Below are 24,147 nucleotides of genomic sequence, written 5' to 3' on the forward strand. Positions count from 1 at the left end.
TGCAGAATCAGTTTTATCAGGACCCCTAATTGCCACTTGTCCACCCAACGCATCGTCTTTTATCCCAAGTGACCCTAATTCTAGTGGACAGTGGCAGACACGTCCACATTTCTGTAGATGGCTCACTTCTTTGGCCAAACATTTTTTAAAATTTTTATTTATTAATTTTTACGTACATTGGTGTATTGTCTGTATGTCTGATTGTGTGTGTGAAGTTGTCAGATCTTCTGGAACTGGAGCTGCAGACGGGTGTGAGCTGCCGTGTGGGTGCTGGGAATTGAACCTGGGTCCTTTGGAAGAGCAGCCAGTGCTCTTAACTGCTGAGCCATTTCTCCAGCCCCTGGCCAAACATTTTTAAAGGATGTTTTTTTACATTTTTATTGGGGTGGTGGTGATGTTTGCCCACATGCCGCAGTGTGTGTGTGGAGGTTGGAGGGCAGCCTTCAGGAGGTGGTTCTCTCCTTCCGCCATTGTGGCCCTAGGGACTGAATTCAGGTGCTCAGTCAGGCTTAGCAGCAGCTGGCTTCACTCACTGAACCATCTTGTCAAACCAAAACAAGTTTGCTTTTTTTTTTTTTTTTTTTGTAGTACTGGGAACTGAACCTAGGGCCTTGCACAAGCTAAGCAAGCACTCTATCACTCAGCTGTATCCCTGGCCTGGGCAAACATTCTTAAGCTTCCAGGCGACCATGGACTCCAGTCCAGTCCCATGTCCCTTCCTGGATTGCTTGCTTGCTACAATTTTTAGCTTTCCTTGGCCAGTAATAGGAATTTGTTTATTTTGTTTTTTCGTGGCTCTCACTATCTGGCTGAGGATGGCCTTGAACCTGGAAGGTGCTGGGATTACAAGTGTGCAACAAGCCCAGCTTCTGTCCTTATTGTCAGAGGGCTCAACAAGGTCCAGACAGCGTTCCCATGGGCCCTTGAGCCTCTGATTTGGGCTGTTCGTGTAGAGTTTGTCTCAGGCCAGCACGTGTGATACCGAGCTCCTTGCCCTCTGCAGGGTCAACACTTGTGATTCTCAATGGAGAGTGAGCGCACAGCTTCATGATGAGAACCAGCCCCCGTCGGCCACTGATTCTCAAAAGACGGAGGCTGCCCCTTCCTAATCAAAATGCCCTGGGCGAAGCATCAGAGGAAGAAGCAACGAGATCCCCTGCCCAGCAGGAGCCTGCTCAAGCCCAGGCCTCCCGGGAGGTGGCAGAGTCCAGTGCTTGCAAGTTTCCAGCTGGAATCAAGATTCTCAACCACCCCACCATGCCCAACACACAGGTGGTAGCCATTCCCAACAATGCTGACATCCAGAGCATCATCACAGCTCTAACTGCCAAAGGGAAGGAGAGTGGCAGCAGTGGACCCAACAAGTTCATCCTCATTAGCTCTGGGGGGACCTCGTCTCACCCTCCTGGACCTCAGCCTCAAGCCCAAACCAGCAATGATTCCCAGAGGACAGACGTGATCACCGAGACACTGGGACCAAAACCAGCAGCTAAGGGTGTGCCTGTTCCCAGGCTACCTGGAGCCCTTCCAAGGCAAAGACAGGAAAGCTGTGGTATGTGGTCTGCAAAGCAAAGAGGTTTGGAGCCTGTCCTTTCTCCTCACTGGCAAGGCCAGTTATGCTGAGGTCTGTGGTAGACAGGGATCTGGAGGAAAGAAAAGACTTGCTTTTCTTTGTTCTGAAACTTTGAGCAGACCATCTCAGCACTGTTGAAAGGGTTGCAATAATGTAGGATTCCTATTGCTCTCTTTGCATTGGAAAAGGATTGGTTGCTTGGCTTATTATTTATTATTGACCTGTGTCTTAGTCACTGGTCTCTTACCCTAAAGAGACATTATAACCAAGCCAACTCTTATAAACGAAATCCTCTAATTGGGTGGGGGTTAGCTTACATTTCCAGGGGTTTAGATCATTATCATCATGGTGGGGGGCATGGCAGCGTGCAGGCAGTTGTTGGAGCAGTAGCTGAGAGCTATATCCTGATCTGTGGGCCAACAGAGGCAGAGACACCCTGGGCCTGGCATGTGCTTTGGAAACCTCAAAGCCCAGTGACACTTCCTTCAACAAGGCCACACCCCCTACTCCTTTCATATAGTGCCACTCACTGGTGACTAAGCATCCCAATATATGAGCCTGTGGGAGCCGTTCTCATTCAAACCACCACAGCCTGTAAGGAAGTAAATCTCCATTTTAAAGAAATAAACTGAAGCCTAGCAAAGAAAAGTGACGTTTTTGTGTAGCTATCCAAAAGTTGCCTTGACAGATGCATAAGGTTCCATCTGGCTCGTTGAAATGTGATACATTATTCCTGAATTTCTCCTGACATCAATCATGGAGCAGAATAACTTAGAGCCACAGTGGTTTACCATGTGTCCCTGTCCCTTAGAGTATGGGTCTTGGAGGGGTTATTTCCAACTATCGATTTGGTAGAGCTGCAGGGCATCTGAAGAGGCTGTTAACGGAGTCTTGGGTTGTTTTCTTTCTAGCTGGCACTGAAGCAGCAGGCTGCATGCTGGACAGCAGCTTAACCAATATTCAGTGGCTCGGAAAGATGAGTTCTGACGGGCTGGGCCCCTGCAGCGTTAAACAGGAGATGGAAGAGAAGGAGAATTGTCACCTGGAGCAGAATCAAGTTAAGGTGAACTGTTCTGTCACTCATTAGGGAAGTCAGAACTGGGCATTTCTTTTTTGTTGTTTTCGTTGTTGTTGTTGTTGTTGTTTTGAGGCTGAGCTTCTCAGTGTGGCCTTGGCTGTCATGATCTCTCTTTGTAGACCAGGCTGGCCTCTGCCTCCTGAGCGTGGGGGTTAAAGGCTGTGCCACCATGCCCAGCAGTGCTGGGGTTTCTAAGAAGGAAAATGGATCGAGGCGCTGCTGGAGCAGAAAGTCCAAATTCTTGTACTAGTACTACTTAGTGCTTTTCTTTGTAATGTTTGTTTGGTTTTTGTTTTGTTTTGTTTTGAGACAGGGTTTCTCTGTGTAGTCTTGGCTGTCCTAGACTCGCTTTGTAGACCAGGCTGGCCTCCAGCTCACAACAATCCACCTGCCTCAGCCTCCCAGTGCTGGGATTAAAGGCATACACCACCACATCCAGCTGTAATGTTTCTTTAAAAAAAAACAAATCGGGGAGGTGTTAGAGAGTGAACCCAAGACCTTGAGCATAGTACAACTACGCCCCTCGCCTAGTGGTGGCGGTGTGTACCTTTACTGGGACAGTGGCAGGCCTGATCTGCAGAGTGAGTCCCAAGACAGCCCCGCTACACGGAGAAACCCTGTCTCAAAATCAATCAAAAAAGACTACAGCCAAGCTACATTTTTCGGCCCTTTTTTATTTTCACTTTGAGGTGGGATCTGGCTAACAGTGACCTTGCTTGGGCCTTCCTCCTGCCCTTGAGAAGCTACAACTGCCACCACAGCCAGCTCCATGATGTCTGAGTTGCTTTTCTGTCCCCATCTGTGGCTCACTGAAGGCAGAGTCCTGGCTTACTTTGAATTTCTCTACTACTGGGTTTAGTATCTCTTAGTAGATGTTCAGGAAATGTTTAAGGGTCTTAGTTAGGGAAGCCATTTGGACTTTTAAAGTGGCATCCCAACAGTATGAACTGAATGTAGCATCATAAACAGGACACTCTTATTAGGAGATACACTATAATATTAATAGCAAAGTTAATTCGATGGGACCTTTGTGTTAATTGAACTGTATATTTAAACATACAGCGGTACACTTTAGACTATGAATGAATAGGCTTCTGTCTAAGACGTATCCAAATCTGTCCTTTGAAAGCGTTTGTCCCACACTTTTAACTATTTCTTCTATACAAACACTGAAACAGGATGGGCTCACATGTTCTCAGGACTACAAATAGAGCCCATACCTATGTCCTTGAACCTGCAAGTCTGAAAATGGGCATGGATTCATACAAATGATTGTGGGGACCCCATCTAGATAATCAACTGGAAGAGACCCCATTTGTTTTTTGTTTTTGAAATAGGGTCTTGTGTAGCCTAGAGTGGTTTAGAAAAGACTATGTAGCTGAAGATGACCTTGAACTTTTGATTATCCTGCCTCTACCCCCGACCCCCATTGCTGAAATTACAGACATGTGCCACCAGGACCATTTTTTAATGTGATGCTAGCGATCAAGCCCAGGCCTTCATGCATGTTGGGCAAGTATTCAGTCAGCTGAGCTCTGTCCCCAGCCTCTAACTTATCAGGCAATTTAACTTCAGGAAAAGCATGGAAGGGAATTGGCTCCTAATTGATTGGCCCCAGACTAACATCTTGCCTGATTTTAAAACTTTTCCATATTCCATTATGAAATTGTGGTGTCGAATGAGTTTGTTTCTCAGCCTGTAGATCGTGACCCCTTTGGGGTCCCATATCAGATATCCTGCATATTAGATATTTATATTAGGAGTCATAACAGTAGCAAAGTTAGTCATGAAGTAGCAGCAAAGACAATTTCATGGCTGGGGTCACCACAACATGAGGAATATTGAGAACCACTGGATGTTCTCAGCAGACTGAGGCTGAGGAGTGGCTCCGATGAACCCCTCTGTGTCATTCTCTGTTCTCCTCCCCTTTGGCTTCTCTTACCCCACAGGTTGAAGAGCCCTCCAGAACATCAACATCTTGGCAAGACTCTATGTCTGAGAGGCCACCCTACTCTTATATGGCCATGATACAATTCGCCATCAATAGCACGGAGAGAAAGCGTATGACCTTGAAGGATATCTACACTTGGATTGAGGACCACTTTCCCTATTTTAAGCACATTGCCAAGCCAGGCTGGAAGGTATTATGTCCCATAGCCAATGTCAATGTCATTCTGGTCTAACTTGCGCATGATGCTTCAGATTGTGCCCTAATTGGATCTCTGTGAGTTCGAGACCAGCTTGGTCTACAAAGCGAGTCTAGGAGAGCCAGGGCTGTTGCACAGAGAAACCCTGTCTAAAAAAAAACTAAAAGAAACATAAAATAACAACAATGAGCTTCGTGGCCCCAAGATTAACTTCCTGTGACATTTAGTCACAGAGCCTTTTCTTTTTCTCTCTACGTGTTCTAGGCTGGCCTCAAACTGACAAACTTCCTGTTTCAAACTCAGGAGTGGATGGGACTGCAAGTGTGTGCCACCATGCCCGACTGGGCAGGTTTTGTCTTGTTTTTCATCTTATACATGGGAACTCTGAGACAGATGCCTGGGAGTCTGATGTCAGAATCACACAGTACCTGTGTATATTATGTTTGCGTTTACTTCTTTGCCTGTGGGAGGAGGGGTGTGTGCGCTACAGTCAGAGGACAGCTTGCTGGAGTTGTTTCTCTTTTGTTGTGAGTTCTGGGAATGAGTTCAGACTTGGCAGCAGGTACCTTTACCCTCTTTTCAGTCCCTTACATAGAAAAGCTCAGGCAGTAGTGGCACACACCTTTACTCCCAGCACTTGGGAGGCAGAGGCAGGGGGATCTCTGAGTTTGAGGCCAGTCTAGTCTACAGAGTGAGTTCCAGGACAGCCAGGGATACACAGAGAAACTCTGACTTGAAAAACCAAGAAAGAAAGAAAAGCTCAGGCAGAAATGGGATTTGTCAGGCTGGAAATGCAGCTTGGTGGCAAAGTACTTTAACTTGCCGTGCATAAGGGCCTGGATTCGGCTGGGAGTGTGGTGCACGCCTTTAATCAGGGAGGCAGAGGCAGGCGGATCACTGTGAGTTCGAGGCCAGCCTGGTCTACAAAGCGACGCCAGGACAGCCAAGGCTAACACAGAGAGACCCTGTCTCGGAAAAAAAAAAAAAACAAAAGCAAACAACAACAACAAAAATGAGCCTGGATTTGAAGTCAGATTTTCTAGGAAGACTGACCTCATCTGACTTCTGCTTGAACCATCATCTGACCTCATGTCCTGTCTGCATCCTGTCATGTGCTGCTTGTCTGCAGTGCTGACACCTGGGCTGCTGGAAGCTCAGGCCGAGGGTAGCAGTGCTTCCGTTGTCTTTGGTATGGTCCAGTCTCTGAGATAGAGCCTCGCTGGGTAATGCACACTGGCTTTGAACTCTGCATCTTCCTAAATGGAATATTGACAGGTGACGCTGTGCCCAGGTGTAGAGATTTTTTTCCTGCTGCTGTTCCTGCACCTTCAGTGTTTCTCTGGGGACTGTGCAGTGGATGCCAAAGGGCATGATAACACTTCTGGAACACACCTGGTTCTTGGCTACCCAGCTTAGCATGTCTCCATTTTCTATACAGGCGATGAGGCAGAGTTGCAGGTACAAAGTTCCTGTTCAGTCCTGCACCGTGATAGAGATAAGTATAGCAAGGGAAGCTTCCAGCCTTAGACTTTAAGAATCTGGAGATAGGCCAGATCTGGTTTTTGTTGTTATGGTTTGTTATTTTGGTCACCAACTGGGGGGGTGTCAGCAGTCTTTAGCTCCTGGGGTGTATGGCTGAGGTCAGCTCTGCAGCATGGCATATCAGGAAGAGGGTTGCCAGCAGGACCTGAGCAAAGCCTCTGTTGAGCAAAGTGGGAGACTCTGCTGCCTTTCCCAGTTCACTCCAAGAGTGGTGTTTCCAAAGCTAACCGAGCTGATAACTGCATACCTTTCTCTTTCAGAACTCTATTCGTCACAACCTTTCTCTCCATGACATGTTTGTTCGGGAGACATCTGCCAATGGCAAGGTCTCTTTCTGGACCATTCACCCAAGTGCCAATCGCTACTTGACATTGGACCAAGTGTTTAAGGTAAGTGTCTTTGTTTCATCTGGAGAGTCAGAGTCGGTGGTTATAGAGCCTCCTGGAAAGAAGCAGTGTTCCTCCTCATGATCTCTGATGGAGGGACAGCAGGAGCCAGTCACCCAATTAATGACTTGCATACTGCTCTGAACTGAGGACAGCTAACAGATACCAAGTCATGCTCCTTTGTGTCAGACTAGAGTGCAAAAAGAACTGTTCTGGTCCAAGTCCTGTAAGTAGACCACACAGCTTTCAGTCTTTCACGTGGGGTTCTGATCAGTCGATCTGGGATGGGCCTAGTAATTGGGGGAGGGGGTACAGGGCATCTGTGTGCAAGTGCTCATGCTGGCTTGTGCAGAGGCCAGAAGACATCTTTGGATGTCCAGTTCTACCACTCTCTTCATTTCCTTGGGATGGGGTCTTATGGAACCCGGAGCTACACTGGTGGTTATCAAACCCCTTCGATCTGCCTACCTTCACCCCTCCCCCTCATAGCTCTGGGGTTATAGGCAAATGCATGGCTACCTGGCTTTTTTTATTTTTTAATGTAGGAGCTGGGATCTGAATTCAGATGCTTATGTTTATATAGCAAGCCCTCTTACCCACTGAGCTATCTCTTCAGTTCTGTAATTTGTGTTTTCAACCTTGCTCCAAAGAATCACTTCTTTAAGTCTAGAGAACAGAAATGGAGCCATAAAATATGTTTTCAGAGGGGAAAAAAAAGTTGTTTTAGGAACTTCTAAGTGTCCATAAGGATGCTGTTGCTGTACTGTTCTCCTGGAAGGGACCATTATCCATGGTGTGCCTTGGCACTCGTCAGATAGGCTTCTTCCTGGTCTGGGCAGATCGACCACATTAGTGGTAACTTCATCTCGTTTCTCTCCCTCAATGCCTGGCCGCCACCAGCCACTGGAACCAGGGTCTCCACAATCGCCCGAGCACTTGGAATCAGTAAGATTCTTTTCCTCTGGCTCGGGGCTTGGCCTTACTTATTTCCCTTCACTGCTCAGCATGGCTTTAGTGGGCAGAGAAGCTGTGATGTGGGGAGGGGACTGTTTGGCCTTGTGGCTGCTAGCTCTAAACACAGCACCACAAAGGTGTGCTGAGCAGAGCAAAAGTGAGCACTGCAGGACCTGCCACTGCAAGGACAAGCGCATGGCATGGGCCTTGTAGGTGGCGGCAGCAACCTGTTCTGTCAGCCTGGCTTTTCTTTGTCTCTCAGATAGTTATTGCATTTCTGTGGGGGTGGCGAGAAGTGTGGGTAAGGTGTAGCATTTCATGCCCTCATATGTCTGTTGGTGTCCCCTTCTCCTAAGCATGGCTTGATAGACTGTACCTACCTGCGTCCGTCATTCAAACCAGCTTTTCGTTCTGGGTTGTTAGGCCAGTTGCATCAGCTCAGGTTGGTGGGTTGTGCTTCTCCCCTTCCCTTGCTAGTCCAGGTTTCTTTCTCTCCCCATAAGCAGCAGCAGAAACGACCCAATCCTGAGCTCCGTAGAAATGTGACCATCAAAACCGAACTCCCGATGGGCGCCCGTGAGTATGAGAGTGGGCCTCAGACCCACCCAGTACTGGTTTGGGGCCCATCTTCACATTATGTCTCTAACTCAAAAGGGGGCCAGGCTTGGTGGCACAAGCCTTTGATCCCAGCACTCGGGAGGAAGAGGCAGGCAGATCTCTGTGAGTTCAAGGTCAGACTGGTCTACAAAGCAAGGCCAGGACAGCCAGGACTATAAAGAGAAAACAAAAAACAAACAAAGCCAAACAAAAAAAATCTAACTCAAAAGGGATTTGAGCCCACAGCTGAGCAGAGCTCCTGGAGTGGGAAGCAGTAGACCCTTCTACTACTGATGTGCTACCTCTGATCTCTCCTGCTTCCTCCTAGGGCGAAAGATGAAGCCACTGCTCCCGCGGGTTAGCTCATACCTGGTGCCCATCCAGTTCCCAGTGAACCAGTCCCTGGTGTTACAGCCCTCGGTGAAGGTGCCGTTGCCTCTGGCAGCTTCACTTATGAGTTCAGAGCTTGCTCGTCATAGCAAGCGAGTCCGCATTGCGCCCAAGGTGCTGCTAGCCAGCGAAGGGATGGCTCCACTTCCTGCTGCAGAACCAGCAAAGGAGGAGAAGCCCTTGCTAGGAGAAGGGCTGTTGCCTTTGCTTCCTGTCCAGTCTATTAAGGAGGAAGAGATCCAGCCTGGGGAGGAGAGGCCTATCAAAGTGGAGAGCCCTCCCTTGGAAGAGTGGCCCTCTCCGTGTGCATCCCTGAAAGAGGAACTGTCCAACTCCTGGGAAGATTCCTCCTGTTCTCCTACCCCAAAGCCCAAGAAGTCCTACTGTGGGCTCAAGTCCCCAACCCGGTGTGTCTCAGAAATGCTGGTGACTAAGCGGAGAGAGAAGAGGGAGGTGAGCCGGTCTCGGAGGAAACAGCACCTTCAGCCACCCAGTCTGGATGAGCCTGAACTGCTCTTCTCAGAGGACCCCAGCACACTGCAGCCAGCCATGGAACCCCTCCTCCTGGCAGAGTCTTCAGAGCCTGCGCCCCAGCTCAGCTGCCCTGCAGAGGAGGGAGGACCCTTCAAGACCCCCATCAAGGAGACACTGCCCATCTCCTCCACTCCTAGCAAGTCTATACTCTCCAGAGACTCTGAGTCCTGGAGGCTCACACCCCCAGCCAAAGTTGGGGGGTTAGATTTCAGCCCAGTACGAACCCCCCAGGGCACCTTTGGTCCGTTGCCTGACTCCCTGGGGCTGATGGAGCTGAACACTACACCTCTGAAAAGTGTTCCCCTCTTTGACTCACCCCGGGAGCTCCTCAACTCAGAACCCTTTGACCTTGCCTCTGACCCATTTAGCAGCTCCCCGCCCCCCCATGTGGAGGTCCCCAAGCCAGGCTCTCCTGAGCCACAGGTTCCCAGTCTCTCAGCCAACCGTTCTCTCACAGAAGGCCTGGTCCTGGACACAATGAACGACAGCCTCAGCAAGATCCTTCTAGACATCAGTTTCCCTGGCCTAGAGGATGACCCTCTGGGCTCTGACAACATCAACTGGTCTCAGTTCATCCCTGAGCTTCGATAGAGGCCGGGCCTTACCCTTGCTGCCCAAGCTGCCTGCTCCTGGCACGTGTGTGCCTGGATAGTGCACGGCTCGGTGTACCCCAAGCTGTCTGAGAGAAGCTATGAAGCAAGGGCTGAGCTGTGCCCCTTGACCTAATTATGCCAAGATGACAGTCACATCTAAGCCACTGCTGAGACCTATGCAAGCAATAGAGTCTCCCAGAGAGTCTGAGTTTCTCCTCTGCTGGCAGTTGAAGGGTGGATGTGACGAAAGCAGTGATGATCAGGAAGTACCCGTTAGTCACCCACTGCTCCTGGCAGGGTAACCTTGTAAATGGTGTAAGTCCCTTACACTGCCCCCTATAAATGTTAAGTGTATTTCCTTAGATCATTATTCAAAGACTGCCAGGGTGGGTAGGGTGACAAGAGGTTGCACTCAGCTTCTGCTTGTGGCCTTTTCAGGAAGGACCTGCAGTACATGTCTTCACACTGGTGGGTTCTGCTGTAGGCTTCTAGACATACAGGTTGGCTTGCCAGGATCCCATTTACTGCCCTTCGCTCACAGATCCCCATGTTTCCAAGTGAGTGGCCCTGCAAGAAGAAATCCTGGTGAAAAGCCTACTGGATTTGGGTGTAGGGAGACAGTGCGCCTGAAGCAAAGCGTGGGTACTTACATGAATCCCATTAGGTATTTCTCTGATAGTGTTCCCAATCATGCCAGGGAGTATAGCATCGAGAACTCAGGCTGACCCCTGACCTGCCTGGCTTCCTTAACCTGCACCTGAGCTTTGCAAAATGTCACCCTAGGCCCCACTGTACAAGCTAGCACAAGAACACTACTGTAACTACCTAGTGAATAAAACAGGTGGCACTGCTGGTCTTGAGGAATTGAATGAGGGTGAGGGTGGAGCCTGGAGATGGTGGGCAAAGCCTGGGCCTGCTCCACAGACCTCTGGTGGATGTTTCCTCCTACAGCCTTTTCTGACTGAAATTGCCAGTGTTGTCTGATGTGATGGCTCATACGTAAGCTCAGCCTCTGAGAGATAGAGACAGGAGGATCAGCCAGTCTAGTTACATGAGATCCTGTATCACACAGAATTCAGTTTTCCCCAATGTTCCCTGCGCTGTCCACCTCTTCCCTGCCACCCCTAGCCCTTGTTCTATGGGACTGGAATCTGACTTCCGCCCTTGTTGATTCCTTGGTAACAGCAGTTGTAGTCCTCCATTTCCTTCCCACTTGATTCAACATTCAGGCCAGAAAGCTGGGTTGCAGGTGTCTCATTACCACCTCTATCCCAGCCCCAACCCTAGGAGCCAGCCTGCTTCCTTGGTGCCTTCCCAGAAGCAGCTCCAGTTTCCAAGTTTTGTAACCAGAACTGACAGAGCACTGCCTTCCCTCCTCCCCGCCTTCCCTACCTCACCAGAAAAGCATCAGGGACTGAAGAGCCTCTCAGGACAGGCAATGCCTCCTCCCAGCCTCACCAGTCAGGAAGCATCACCATAGCAACCTTAGCAGCAAACAATGGTAACAGAGGGCTGTCCCCCAAAGCCTCCCCTCCTGGCTCTGTGGCTCAGAGGAAGAATGGCCAGCAGCTCAAAAAGATCCCTCCAAAAGCCAAGCGTGGGCGCCGCTTGTGTCAGAGAGCCCTTAATGCAGGTAGAGTGGGGCCCCACTCCACAGCCAGCCTGTCAGCTTGTCCTGAGCTGTAGGCTCCCTGGTACATAGCTGTCTTCTGCTTTCTTCCTATGGTGCCCTGAATTTGGAGCTCAGAAACCTGCCTAGCAGGTTATCTAGAGGGGCTTAGGACCAAAAATACTTAGCTTGGGGATTTATTTTTGGGTTTGGAGTATTTGTATGCATGTTATAAACGATCTTGGGAAAGGACACAAAACTTAACATGAAATTCCTTTGCTTCGTGTATACCTTAGATACAGCCTGAAGGTGATTTAATGCATGCAGTATTTTTAGGATGTGTGACTTGACTGATGTTAATTAAAAAGGTCATTTGCCACTTGTAAAGCCATACTCTTGCCCAGGAGAAAAGATTTTTCAGCATTTATGGTCTTGCATTTTTTTAGATTTTAGAGTGTTTGTATTTGTTTACTTTAGGCAGTCTTGCTATGTAGCCCTGGCTAGCCTGATACTATTAGCCTGGAGTAGCCCTGTCTTAACCTTCCCAAAGGCTGGTATTACAGATCTGTGCCATTATGTCCAGTTTGGGTTTTGTTTGACTTTATTTTTGAGGCAGAACCTCCCTGTGTAGGCCTGGTTGAAGTGCACACCTAGACTAGGTTACTGTCAAACCTGTGCAGATCTGCTCTACTTCCTAAGTGCAGTTACTAGCATGTATCGTCATGCCCTGAATAGACTAGGCATGTTTGCCTTAGCTCTCCAACCTTTCCTCTGGAGTGCTCTTGTAGGAAAGACTTAGGGAATTAGGTACAGTGGGGCATGCCTGTGATTTTAGCATTCATCGGCCTAGTCCACCTGGCCTACAAATAAGACCTTATATCATAAAAGAGGAAGGAAGGAATAAAGATACAAGCAGGCCAGCAAGATGGCTGAGGTGGTAAGGATACTTGCTGTGCCGGGCTGTTCCAGCTCTGGAACCCATATGGTGGAAGTACAGGCTCCCTCAAGCTGCCCTCAGACATGTGCATGTGTGTGCACAAGGTGTCTTAATTTTAAAGAAATATGATTCAGGGGGTGATGCTTAAGAAACTGGTGGGGTTTTGGAGTGAGGAAAGCCCTAGAGTGAGTGAGAGGGAGGAACACTTTAAAAGAGACACATTTCTGTGTTGGTCAGACACATAGCTAGGTATACTTAATTTGAACACAGCTCAAACCAAAGCTCTCCTCATCAGTTGATGCCCTGTATGGATTCCTTTCTGTAACAGGGTCTTAAGATTTATTTACTGCCGGGTGGTGGTGGCGCATGCCTTTAATCCCAGCACTCGGGAGGCAGAAGCAGGCGGGTTGCTGTGAGTTCGAGGCCAGCCTGGTCTACAAAGCAAGTCCAGGACAGTCAAGGCTACACAGAGAAACCCAGTCTCCAAAAAAAAAAAAAAAAAGATTTACTTACTACGTATACAATGTTCTGGCTGCATGTGGGCTTGCACACCAAAAGAGGGCACCAGATCTCATTATAGATGTTTATGAGTCACCAGGTGGTTGCTGGAGAGATGGCTCAGAGGTTAAGAGCACTGGCTGCTCTTCCAGAGGTCCTGAGTTCAATTCTCAGTAACATATCTTTCTACATCTGAAATAGGGACTTTGTTCCCAATTGAGTTTGTCAGTTTTCTTCCGCTGTGACAAAATACTTGGGGTAACTCAAAAGAGGAAAAGTTCAGTGAGGCTCATGGTAGAGGCTTCTTTCACCATGTGGTCATCTGGCCTTGCTGCTCTGGACCTGTGAGGCTACAAATGGAGGAAGAGCATGGCAAAACAGCTGCTCGCCTCATGAGCATCCAGAAGCAAAGAGACAGGGCTCTGGGTCCCACTGTCCATCTTAGCATGTTCCCAGTGGCCTAACTTCCATTAGGCCCTCAACCTAGCTCCTGTTGCCTCCCACTCAGTCCTCAAACTGGAACCTAACCTTTTACATGAGCCCTTGAGGGCCACTTACACAAACCAGAGCATGTTTGCTCATGGGGGTGTGGGGAAAAGAGCACACATGGTAGGGAAAGAACATTCTAGATGCCCTTCTGGACCATCTGACCTAATGAGAAATTAAGAGGAAGTGCCGATGACAGAGCAGGTAAGAAGTGGACTCAGGAGTGGAAAGCCACCTGGCCTCCTTAGGGCCATGAACAAGGGGAGGCAGGCTTCTAGAAGGGCTGCCATGGTTCAACTCCTAGGCCTGATGTGTCTACTGGTATACATAAGAGGACGTCAGAATGGAGGTGAATGTGGTGAAGACTGAAAGATGGGAGCAATGAGATGACTCAGAGTAAGGGCATTTGCCACCAAACGTGAACCTGAGTTCAGTTTCCCAGATCTCATGGTGGAAGGAGAGAAGTGATTCTGTAAGTTGTCCTGACTTCCATAGTCACACCCTAACATACTACACACACATACACTAAACAGTTTTTAAGCAAGTTGGGGCTAGAGAGATGCGCACTGGCTGCTCTACAAGCCCCTAGCCACTACCTACATAGTGGCTTATAACCATGTCTTAACTCAAGTTCCAGGGTATTTGATGTCTTTTCTGGCCTCCTCTGGTATCAGGCACATATGTTATGCACAGATGTACACAAAGGCAAGATACCCACACGACTTTCTTTTAACATTTTAAACTAAAGATACACACACACACACATAAATACACACACACACACACTCTTTTCCCCCAAGACAAGGTTTCTCTGTGTAACAGTCCTGGCTGGTCTAGAACTTGTTTTGTAGACCATGCTGGCCTCAAACTCATAGAGCTCTCCCTGCCTCTGCCTCCTGAGTGCTGTGATCAAAGGTGTACGTCACCACACCTGTGTAGTATATTTAATTTTTAAAGAGTGGCTGTTGAAGCCAGGTGCAGTGGCTCACACCTGTGAGGCCAGCATGGTCTATGAAGCAAGCCCAGGACAGCCAAGGCTACACAGAGAAACCCTGTCTTAAAAAAAAAAAAAAACAAGAGTGGAAGTTGAGAGAGTGGGAAATCAAGACAAAAATGTGATCAATGAAAAAGGAATGGTTTGATAAGTCTGTGGAAATGATAAGGGGGATAGTGCAGTAGCTTCTGGGTTGCAGCAGTTGTCTCATTGAAACAAAACACCTGACAAGCAAAGGGAAGAGGGGTTGGTTTTGGCCCAGTTCAGGTGTCTGTCAATGGCAGGAACTTGAAGTAGCTGTTTACACTGTTGACAGGAAACAGATAGATGCTACTGCCCAACTTGCTTTCTGCTTTTTACTCAGTTCAAGACCCCTGCCCACGGCGTAGTGGCATCCGAGTTAATATGGCTCTTTCCACCTCTGTGGACCTAATTTAGATAAACCCTTTCACGTGTGCCAGAGGCGAGCATTCTGTATGATTCTAGTTCCTGTCAGCTGGTGCCATCAAAAGGGAGAGTTTGTAAAGTGCTTGCTATAGAGCATGGGGGCCAGACTTCAATCCCGAGAAGTCATTCGATAGGTAGATGGATGGATGGATATAGATAGATAGATAGATAGATAGATAGATAGATAGATAGATAGATAAAAGCTTCGCATGAGGTTTAGAGCATTTGCTGCTCTTGCAGAGGACCTGTCCCTTTGGATCCCCTGGATTCTGATCTCAGAGATTACGAAGTCCATACATGGTACACATACATATCTGCAGGCAAAATACTCCTAAGTATTTTTTTTTTTACAAGTAATTTAAAAGTTTTGCATGGTAACACTTGTAATCCCAGGGCTGGGGTGGGGTGGAGAGAGGTGGATTCCGGAGGCTTGATGGCTAGTGGGCAGGTGGACCAATAATTCCCAGACCGGTGAAAGATGCCCTGTCTCAAAAAACAAAAGATGGATGGTTCATGAGGGAGCAACATCCAAGATTGTCTCTTGACTTCCATACACGTACGTATATGTGTACACATGCACCCACATGAGTGTACATGTGCACGCACACACACACCTCTGGAGACATGCCTTCTTGTGGGGGTCATCTACGTTCTGATGAGTCCTGGGCTGGCGGAGGCTGGCAGCTTGTGCCTAGGAAGGAGAGCAGAGCACTTCTGCAGCATCCTGGTCCTCTGCTGGCACAGCCATCCTAGGCTCCCTTTCGTGTCTCCCTAGATGGTCAATGCCAGAGAATCCTTCCCAACCGGTCAGACTCGGATTCAGCGTGAGTTCCTCCTCCCCCAAAAAGCCAAGGAGTTTCCGGGCTTCACCTGGCAAAGCTACCACAAGCTGGCCTTGAAGCAGCCACCATGCACAGAAATGAAGTCTAAAGTACGTCACCAGATACAGTATCCTGGGGAGGATGCAGCCCAGCACACCTGGGGCTTTCACACATGGCTAGATGTGGGACGTCTGCCTGCCACCTTCCCCACCAGGCCAGACACACCCTATGACAGCAATGTCTGGCGCTGGTTGACTCACTCCAACGCCCATCGCCTCCCTGCTGCACAGCCTGCCATCCCTCCGCCCTCCCGTATGGGCCCACATAGCTTCCTGACTTTCATCAGTGCTACCCCCATCTTTATGGACACGAAGAGAAAGAAGCAGGTTATTATGAGAACAGTCAGAGAGCTGAAGGAGGTGGAGAAACTCAAGCTGCGGAGTGAACTGAGGGCCCCTCCACTTGATGCCCATGGCAATATTCTGCCCCCACCAAACTACAAGAAGTAAGCTCACCCCTTCTCGGGCAGTGATACTGCCTGTGTTTGTGTGCTCACTCTCACCTCATTTCTGGTAGTTTAATTTGCTTCTTCAACCCTCCCACTCATGGAAACCTGCACCTTTTCTTTTGTGGAGCTGGAACCCATGGCCATGCAAATACATGGTGTGCGCACAGGGGAAAATAGCCAGTGGAAAGGCACTAAAAATGGAGGCAGCATACTATGAATTTAACATCTGCTTGGCCTAGGGATACTGAGAAATGTAATAATTTAGTTCCTGCCTTCAAAAGATAGAGATAGCTACCAAAACCATACTGCACCCGCAAAGCGCCCAAAGTGTGTGTGTGTGTCAGTGTCTGTGTGTATGTGTGTGTGTGGGGGGGGTCACTATTGCATCTCTTTTGTTTTATTGAGGCAGGATCTCACTGTATAGGCTAGGCTGGCTTTGACTGGCAATTCTCCTGCCTTCACCTGCTGAGTGCTAGGGTTACATATGTATGCCATCATGGCTGGCTGTCATTTTTCCTTTTTTAATGTTTTTTTTTTTTAATTATGTGTATTGGTGGTTTGCCTGTATGCACACCTAATACCCGAGGAAGCCAGAAATGGCCATTGGATCCCTAGGAACTAGAGTTTCAGACAGTCGAGAGCAGCTGAGTATGTGCTAGGAATTGACCCTGGGTCTACTGGGAGAGCAGTCAGTGCCCTTAGCCACTGAGGCATCTCTTCCAGGCCCCCTTTCTTCTCTCTCTCCTCTCCTGTTCTCTCTTTCCTCTCCTCTTCTCTTCTCTCTCTCTCTCCTTCCCTCCTTCCCTCCCTCCCTTCCTTCCATCTTTTCCTTTTTTTCTTTTTTCTTTTCAAGACATATCCTGGACTCACTTTGTAGACCAGGCTGGCCTCAAACTCACAGAGATCCACCTGCCTCTGTATCCCCAAGTGCTAGGATTAAAGGCATGTGCTACCATGCCTGACTTCTTTTCCTTTTTTTTTTTTTTTTCCCAAAAAAGAAGGAGGATACAGAAATGCGTTCCATGCCTGAGGCTCAAGAGTATCAAACCCCCAGTAAATCTTTTTTTAAAAGCTGGAGTCTCATGTAGCCAAGACTGGTCTTGAAGTGCTATAATTGTAGACACATACCACCACACCTGGCCCATAAAGTCCATCATTAACAGAGAAAGCAGAAACGAAACACCTCACTGGGTAAGGATGCAGTGGGTTGTCAGTATGTAAAAGCAGCACACCAGGAGCCTGGAGTGCAGCTTGGGAAGGGGAGTGGGGGTGGGGTACTGGTTTACAGGCTCAGGGCTTTGGGCTCTCTCCTCCACACAGAAAAGAAAAGAGAGATGGGAGAAAGACATTGAACCAAAGTTAGATGTTATCTTGCGGGGCAGGGCAGATGCATGAGTGTTAATAAGGACAAGTTGATGGCTCCTGGAGAAGAGATTTCTTTCAAGGATGTAGCCCATGCGCCTGATGAAAAGCAGTGGGCCATACACATGGGTTGAGAAGAAGAAAGGGATTCCTGGGAAAGGAGGGCAAGAAAGGGTAATTGAGAGTGAATAGAAAGCCCAGCGGTGGTGGCACACCCCTTTAATCACAGCACTGGTGGGGGGGGGGGGGGGGCAGAGGCAGGTGGATTGCTGTGAGTTCGAGGCCAGGCTGGTCTACAAAGTGACTCCAGGACAGTCAAGGCTACACAGAGAGACCCTGTCTTGAAAAACGGGGATGGGGGGCCGGGGGGGGGGGAGGAATGAGTGAATAGAGTGCTTGCTTCGGCAGCATGTATAGTAAAATTGGAGCGAGAGTAAATAGGATCAAAATGTGTTATATACAGGAATAACAATGAAATCCATTATGATTATCTATTACATAGTGTTCTGCCTGCATATGTGCCTGCCTGCCTGAAGAGGGCAGCAGATCTCATTTTAGATGGTTGTGAGCCACCATGTGGTTGCTGGGAATTGAACTCAGGACCTCGGGAAGAGCAGTCAATGCTCTTAAACTTTGAGCCATCTCTCCAGCCCAATATATGATAAACATATTAGGAATGTGATGTTTTAGAAATTCAGAGGCAGGCAGGACTACTGTAGGCTAGAGTGTGGCCCTCTACTCCTCAATGCTTGACAGAAGGTTAGAAAGCCTTCAGAAAGTCACAGAGGAGGGGCTTGAACCATGCAGGCCCAGCTAGAGTGGTCCCAGCAGAGACTGACATTAGAGGGAATGTTTTGAGAATTACACAGCTCCCCCAATGCCATGCCTGTCACTCACAGGGGTGTGTGCATGCAAGTGTGTGTGTGTGTGTGTGTGTGTGTGTGTGTGTGTGTGTGTGTGTATGTGTGTGTGTATGCGTATACAGGTGCTCAAGGAGGCCAGAAAAGGGTATCAGATCCCTTGGAGCTGGAGTGACAGGCTTTTGTGAGCGTCCTGATGTGGAAGCTGGAATCTGAACTCTGCTTCTGGTAGACCACTCTTGACCACTGAGTCATCTATCCAGCCCTAAGAGAATTCTTTTAAAATATGGTCTCTCTATAGCCTTGGCTGCTCTGGAACTCACAAAGCTAGGATTAAAGGTGTGTGCCACTACACCTAGAAATTTTTTTATTAAAAACAAGACAACAAAAACAGTGACTCCTGGGAGTGCAGCTCGGGGACAAGATACTTATTTAGCGTGTCCAAGACCAAGTTGCACCTCCAGCTAGCACGCAGGCACCCACTTGGAGATGGCTCAGTGGGTTAGCACTAGCTGTGCAAGCATAAGGACCTGAGTTCCATGCCTCAGTACCCGTGTAGAAAAGGCTCAGCACAGCCATGTGTACGTGTAACCCCAGCAATGTTGGAGGACAGATAGGCAGATTCTGGGAGCTCATTGGCCAGTCCGCCTAGCTGAAAGGTTAAGTTTCAGGTTCAGTGAGAGACCCTATCTTAAAGGAGTCAGGCAGATGTAGCAGGGCACTGATGGCTTCCTCTAGCCTCTGCATCCCCATCTGCACACCACACACACAGACACACACACACACACACACACACACACACACACACGTGTCTATCTACATACAATTTTTAAAATATGGCACCAGTGGTTGGTGACTTTCTTAGATGAGTACCTTAGGGACCCTGGCTTTCTGTCCATATATAAAGATTATTGGTAACTAATGTGTGAGACTAAGGAGGATCACAAGTTCAAAGCCGTCTTTGGCTACATAGTAAGTTTGAGGCCAGTCTAGACTACATGAGACCCTCTTTCAAAAAAGAGGTGGGGGGGGGGTGCATACACTCAGTTAGTTGGTAAGTGCTTATCTAGCATGTATGAAGTCCTGGGTTTAACACTTAGCACCACAGAAACTGGACATGATCTGGGCTCTGGGGGATTCTATCTCAATCCCTAGGACTCTCTGGATAGAAACTCAAGTCGGTCTTAGACGTGTTTGGCAAGGTTCCTACTGCTGGGCTGCATCCCTGGGGGACTTTTCAAAATAAAACAAGGGGGAGGAGCATGGCTCAGGAATATAGTTTCTTGCCTACCATGCAAGAGGCTCTAAGTTCCAACTTTGCACCAACATCATCATCATCATCATAATTATTTATTATTATTAGTAGTAGTATAACAATAACAACCCAAAAAGTTTCTGGGGTGATTCTGAGGGTGTGCAACTGCACACCTCAAATAAACCCAAAGCAGCAGACAGGAATCTCTGCTGAACCAGGCACAAAGCCAGTTGAAACTCAGAAAATGTGCTAATACTCAACCGTGTTGTTTTGTTTTGAAGTCAATTTGCTACTGTTCAATTTACTACTACAGGCCAGCAACGAAGAGGAAGTCACCTGCTACGCTACACTGAGTTCAGCGGTCTTCCCACCTACAGTGCCTTAGTAGCAAAGGGGAGACGTGAAGAACAGCTGGGATCTAGCTAAAACCCTGCGACAGAGTCAGGCATGGTGGTAGACACCTGTGGGCCTAGCACTCTGAAGGTGGAGGCAAGAGCATCTCAAGATGGAGACCAGCGTGCACCACACACTGACATGAAAAGAAGAACAGAGGATGCCAAGAGCCCATAATCAGGTCGGGGTGTAGCTCAGTGGTGGAGTGCTTGCCAAGCACAGATAAGACCCTGGGTTTGAGCCCTAGCACTGTGTGTATATATATATAATCTAGGTGTGGGGCTGGAGAGATGGCTCATCAGTTAAAAGCACTGGCTGCTCTTCCCAGAAGACCAAAGTTCAATTCCCAGCACCCACAAGGCAGCTCACAAATGTCTGTAACTCTAATCTGAGGGGATCTGACACCTTCTTCTTCTTTCCACTGACACCAGTAACAAGTGGTGCACATGCCTACATGCCGGCACTCATTCACATAACATAATAAAATTAATAAACAATGAAAATATATAACCAAAAGCATAGTAAAAAAAATCTAGGTGAGATGTGTACAGATAGACAGTCTGGCTGACCTGATGCCACAACACACAGCTAAAACGCAGGCCATGAGGTGCATAGCCTGATCCCCAAATAGCTGATAGGAACTGTCACCTGCTCTTCTCACCTCTCCCTGCCACGCCTGCTTCCTACCTTTGACTCTGCTGTCTCTGAACCGCTTTCCCAACAGGTCTCAGTGCATATCTGCTGGTGGAAGGCTTGAGCCTTGGGGCATGCCGATCTTACCCAACCCACTTCCCAATAATTTCACCAAGAGCTGGCCCTGCCCGAATCCTCAGCCTCATTATCAGGAGAAGGTCCTAAAACTAGCTCGACTGCCCAGCGCGCCCCTGAGTGAAGACCTTGTGAAGGACTACCAAACCCTGCTTAAGGACCGGGTTGCCATGCCCCTCTACTACCTGTCCAAGGCCGGGCCTGCTAAAACGGCAGAGGAAAAGAAGAAAAGGAGACCCGGAGACGTCTAAAAGAGTCTCCAGATGGACGAGCGCACAGTGGGGCTCAGGGTTCACAGCCTTCTTCAACAAGAAACCTTAGGCGACCGAGGACTCTGGCTTCTACAGAATAACCTTTTGGGCTCATGTCACCTCTCTGTCAGGTTCCTGGAAACATTACTGAAGCTCTGAGCTGTTCTGTGTTGTCCTTGGAAGACTCATCATAGTGTGGGAGAATTGGGCAGGGAGAGCAGGTGGGGCAGCTAGAATATCTGTAGCGAGGAGCTCTTAAGGATAGAATAAGGAGTAGTGATGGGTTTGTTGTGGGGGAGGGGGAGGGTGAAAAATGTGGGTAAAGAATAGCAAGCTGGGAATGTAGCCCAGTGGTAGAGCACTTGCCTAGCAAGAGCGAAGTCCTAAGTTCAATTCCTGTCACATATAAAGAAAAGTTTTCTAGTCTCAGAACACATTCACGGTGACACTGAGATTGGGTAGGAGACAGAAAAACCTCTTTGGCCAAAACAAAAACAAAACGAAAACCAACAACCCTTATTGACCTCTCTGTGCCATTTGATATCTGGATACACTGGGTAGTTGTAAGATCCCCCCTGCAGAATTTGATGGCAGATAGTGCTGGACACAGGAGAGTCAGGCCTGAGGAAGGCAGCCATTGCTCCAGGAGGGCAAGAGTCAACAAAGCAGAGATTCAAGGTGAAAGGTGTAGGAGGCACTAGGGGAACCAGGAATGTTAAACGCAGGGTTGTCTCTTCAAAGGGAGAGTTGTGTAACCTGTTTTCTGCCCAGAAGGCTGGGAGTGGAGATGGTTGATAGTCTGTGCGCCTGAGACCACACCAGTTCCTCCCCAGAGCCTTATCATGACCTTGTTTTTCTCAGTCACTCTATAGGACCCATCTTTATGAATTATGTCACTTGTCAGTTGTACTTCACAAAGTTTTGATGTGGTCCTGTCTTACGCTTTGTTGTGCACATAGGATTGAGTTAATTATCATCACCAGAAAAAAAAAAATCTTCACCAAACTCTGCGGTGTTTTGGGGGTTTGTTTTGGTGTGTTTTTTTGTTTGCTTGTTTTTTTGTTTTGTTTTGAGACAAGGTTTCTCTGTGCAGCCTTTGCTGTCCTAGCCTGGCTTTGTAGACCAGGCTGGCCTCAAACTCCATAGAGATCCACCTGCCTCTGCCTTCCCTCCTGAGTGTTGGGATTACAGGCATGCGCCACCGCTCAAACAGTGCTGTGTTTAAATATTCCTAAAATAAACTACTCAAGGTCAGACTCCCGAAGCTTGAACCAACATAGGCTGCTGTGTCATGTTGAACCAAACTGCCTTTTTGCTTCTCACAAATTCTTACTCTGTTGGCTGTCATGGTCACAGAGATTCCCACAGAAAGGCAACAGTCATCTGAGAGTGACTTAAGGGCCTTGGACCTGAGCTGCCGTTGACTTCAAAGGTCTCACCATTGACTCTGGGGGCATCAGAGACAAGGCTTGAAGTGAAGGCCATATAAGATAATAGTCAGGAGTCCCCTCTGACAGAGGTGCAGGTGGCAGGGGTCCTGCAAGGCCTGGTGGAAGGGGCCATGGAGAGTGGCCTTTACATATTCTCAGGTGTGTGGCCTTCTGCCTTTTTGCCCACTAATCTGTCCCTACTTCTCTTTTTTTAAAAAAAAAATTATTATTTTATGTGCATTCATGTGAGGGTGTCAAATCCTTTAGAACTGAAGTTACAGGCAGTTGTGAGCCACCATGTGGTTGCTGGGAATTGAACCCGGGGTCCATTTGGAAGAGCAGGCAGTGCCCTTAATCCCTGAGCCATCTCTCCAGCCCACAACCCATTTTACTTTTACTTATGTGTTTGTATATGAGTTTGTGTGGGTTTGTGTATGTGCATTTAGATGCCCACGGAGCCCAGAAGAGGGTGTCCAGTTCTCTAGAGCTGGAGCTACAGGCAGTTGTTGATAGTGGTGCTAAGAACTGAACTGGAACCTTCTGCAAGAACAACAAGCACCCTTACCTGCTCATCCATCTCTCTTAAATCCCTCTGCCTCCACCACTGGATTTTGTTTGTTTTTGTTTTTCAAAACTAGGTTTCTCTGTATAATAGTCCTGGCTGTCCTGGACTGTCTCCAGAGTGCACCCGCCCTGCTGCCTCTACCTTTTTTTTTTTTTTTAAAGTTCTGCAGGCACTTAGAACTTAAGACACCCCAGAGTTTAACTCAACCATTCAGCAGCTGTAAGACCTGTGTGAAAGTTAACTGTGTCCCTGTGGATTTGGGGTTTGTTTTCTGCACAATGGAAACTACTGGGCTATAAATAACGGCAGGGGGGGCTGGAGCAGCGGGAGAAGGGAATAACACAAGTGAAGCTCTTGACAAACACTGGCATAGTGTATGCCACTGTGAATCTGTCCACCACCATCCACAGAATAAAGTAACTATTATTCACACATAACAAGGAGCAGTGTATTGATAAACGCTACAATGAAGACAAAAGTAAAAAACACCATGGCAAGCGAAAGAAGCCTGGCAAAACAGACTATATGATGAATGAAGTCCTGGGGTAGGCAAATTCACAGAAAAAGTGGAGACCCAGGGGCTTGTGGGAGGGGTCAGGAGTAACCGCTTAATGTGTACAGAATTCCTGCTGGGATGATGATAAAGAAATTCTGAAATTGGATAGTGGTAATGGCAGTGTAACATAGTGTGTGTCGCTAATGCCCCTGACTCACATGCTTATAACTGGTGAAAAGAGTAAGTAGAGCCGGGCGTGGTGGTGCACGCCTTTAATCCCAGCACTCGGGAGGCAGAGGCAGGCGGATCGCTGTGAGTTCGAGGCCAGCCTGGTCTACAAAGTGAGTCCAGGATGGCCAAGGCTACACAGAGAAACCCTGTCTCGAAAAAACCAAAAAAAAAAAAAAAGAGTAAGTCTTGTGTGTTTTACCACAAAATTTTGTTTTGAAGGTCACGGACAATTTATTAGATTTTAAAAGGAAACTGCAGAGCAGGCAAGTTGTAAATCTCAAAGCTGCTGGGAGGAAGAAGACACACACGGAAGTTGTCTGTGTGACAACATGCAGCTTTGGAAAAAGAATAAAGGAGCCAGCAGGTTTAGCTGGGAAGTTTAATGATTAGGAGCCAGGTATGGTGGTGCACACCTTTAATCCCAGCACCCAGGAGGCAGAAG

The 24,147-nt window shown here is 48.2% G+C and overlaps 2 protein-coding genes across 2 annotated transcripts; both read left to right on the forward strand.

Annotated features, from left to right (window-relative positions):
* Nucleotides 1–1,007: 1,007 nt before the first annotated feature.
* Foxm1 (forkhead box M1) lies at nucleotides 1,008–10,113 on the forward strand. The gene is made up of 7 exons (XM_051155443.1): nucleotides 1,008–1,552; nucleotides 2,485–2,636; nucleotides 4,601–4,792; nucleotides 6,601–6,729; nucleotides 7,627–7,671; nucleotides 8,187–8,256; nucleotides 8,606–10,113. The coding sequence occupies exons 1-7, from the start codon at nucleotides 1,048–1,050 to the stop codon at nucleotides 9,790–9,792; spliced, it is 2,280 nt and encodes a 759-aa protein (XP_051011400.1). The 5' UTR covers nucleotides 1,008–1,047; the 3' UTR covers nucleotides 9,793–10,113.
* Nucleotides 10,114–11,178: 1,065 nt separating this feature from the next.
* On the forward strand, nucleotides 11,179–21,191 carry Tex52 (testis expressed 52). The gene is made up of 3 exons (XM_051155437.1): nucleotides 11,179–11,427; nucleotides 15,541–16,091; nucleotides 20,689–21,191. The coding sequence occupies exons 1-3, from the start codon at nucleotides 11,293–11,295 to the stop codon at nucleotides 20,981–20,983; spliced, it is 981 nt and encodes a 326-aa protein (XP_051011394.1). The 5' UTR covers nucleotides 11,179–11,292; the 3' UTR covers nucleotides 20,984–21,191.
* The last annotated feature ends 2,956 nt before the right edge of the window (nucleotides 21,192–24,147 follow it).

This window comes from Acomys russatus, chromosome 13, assembly GCF_903995435.1.
Source record: "Acomys russatus chromosome 13, mAcoRus1.1, whole genome shotgun sequence".
Lineage (NCBI taxonomy): Eukaryota > Metazoa > Chordata > Mammalia > Rodentia > Muridae > Acomys > Acomys russatus.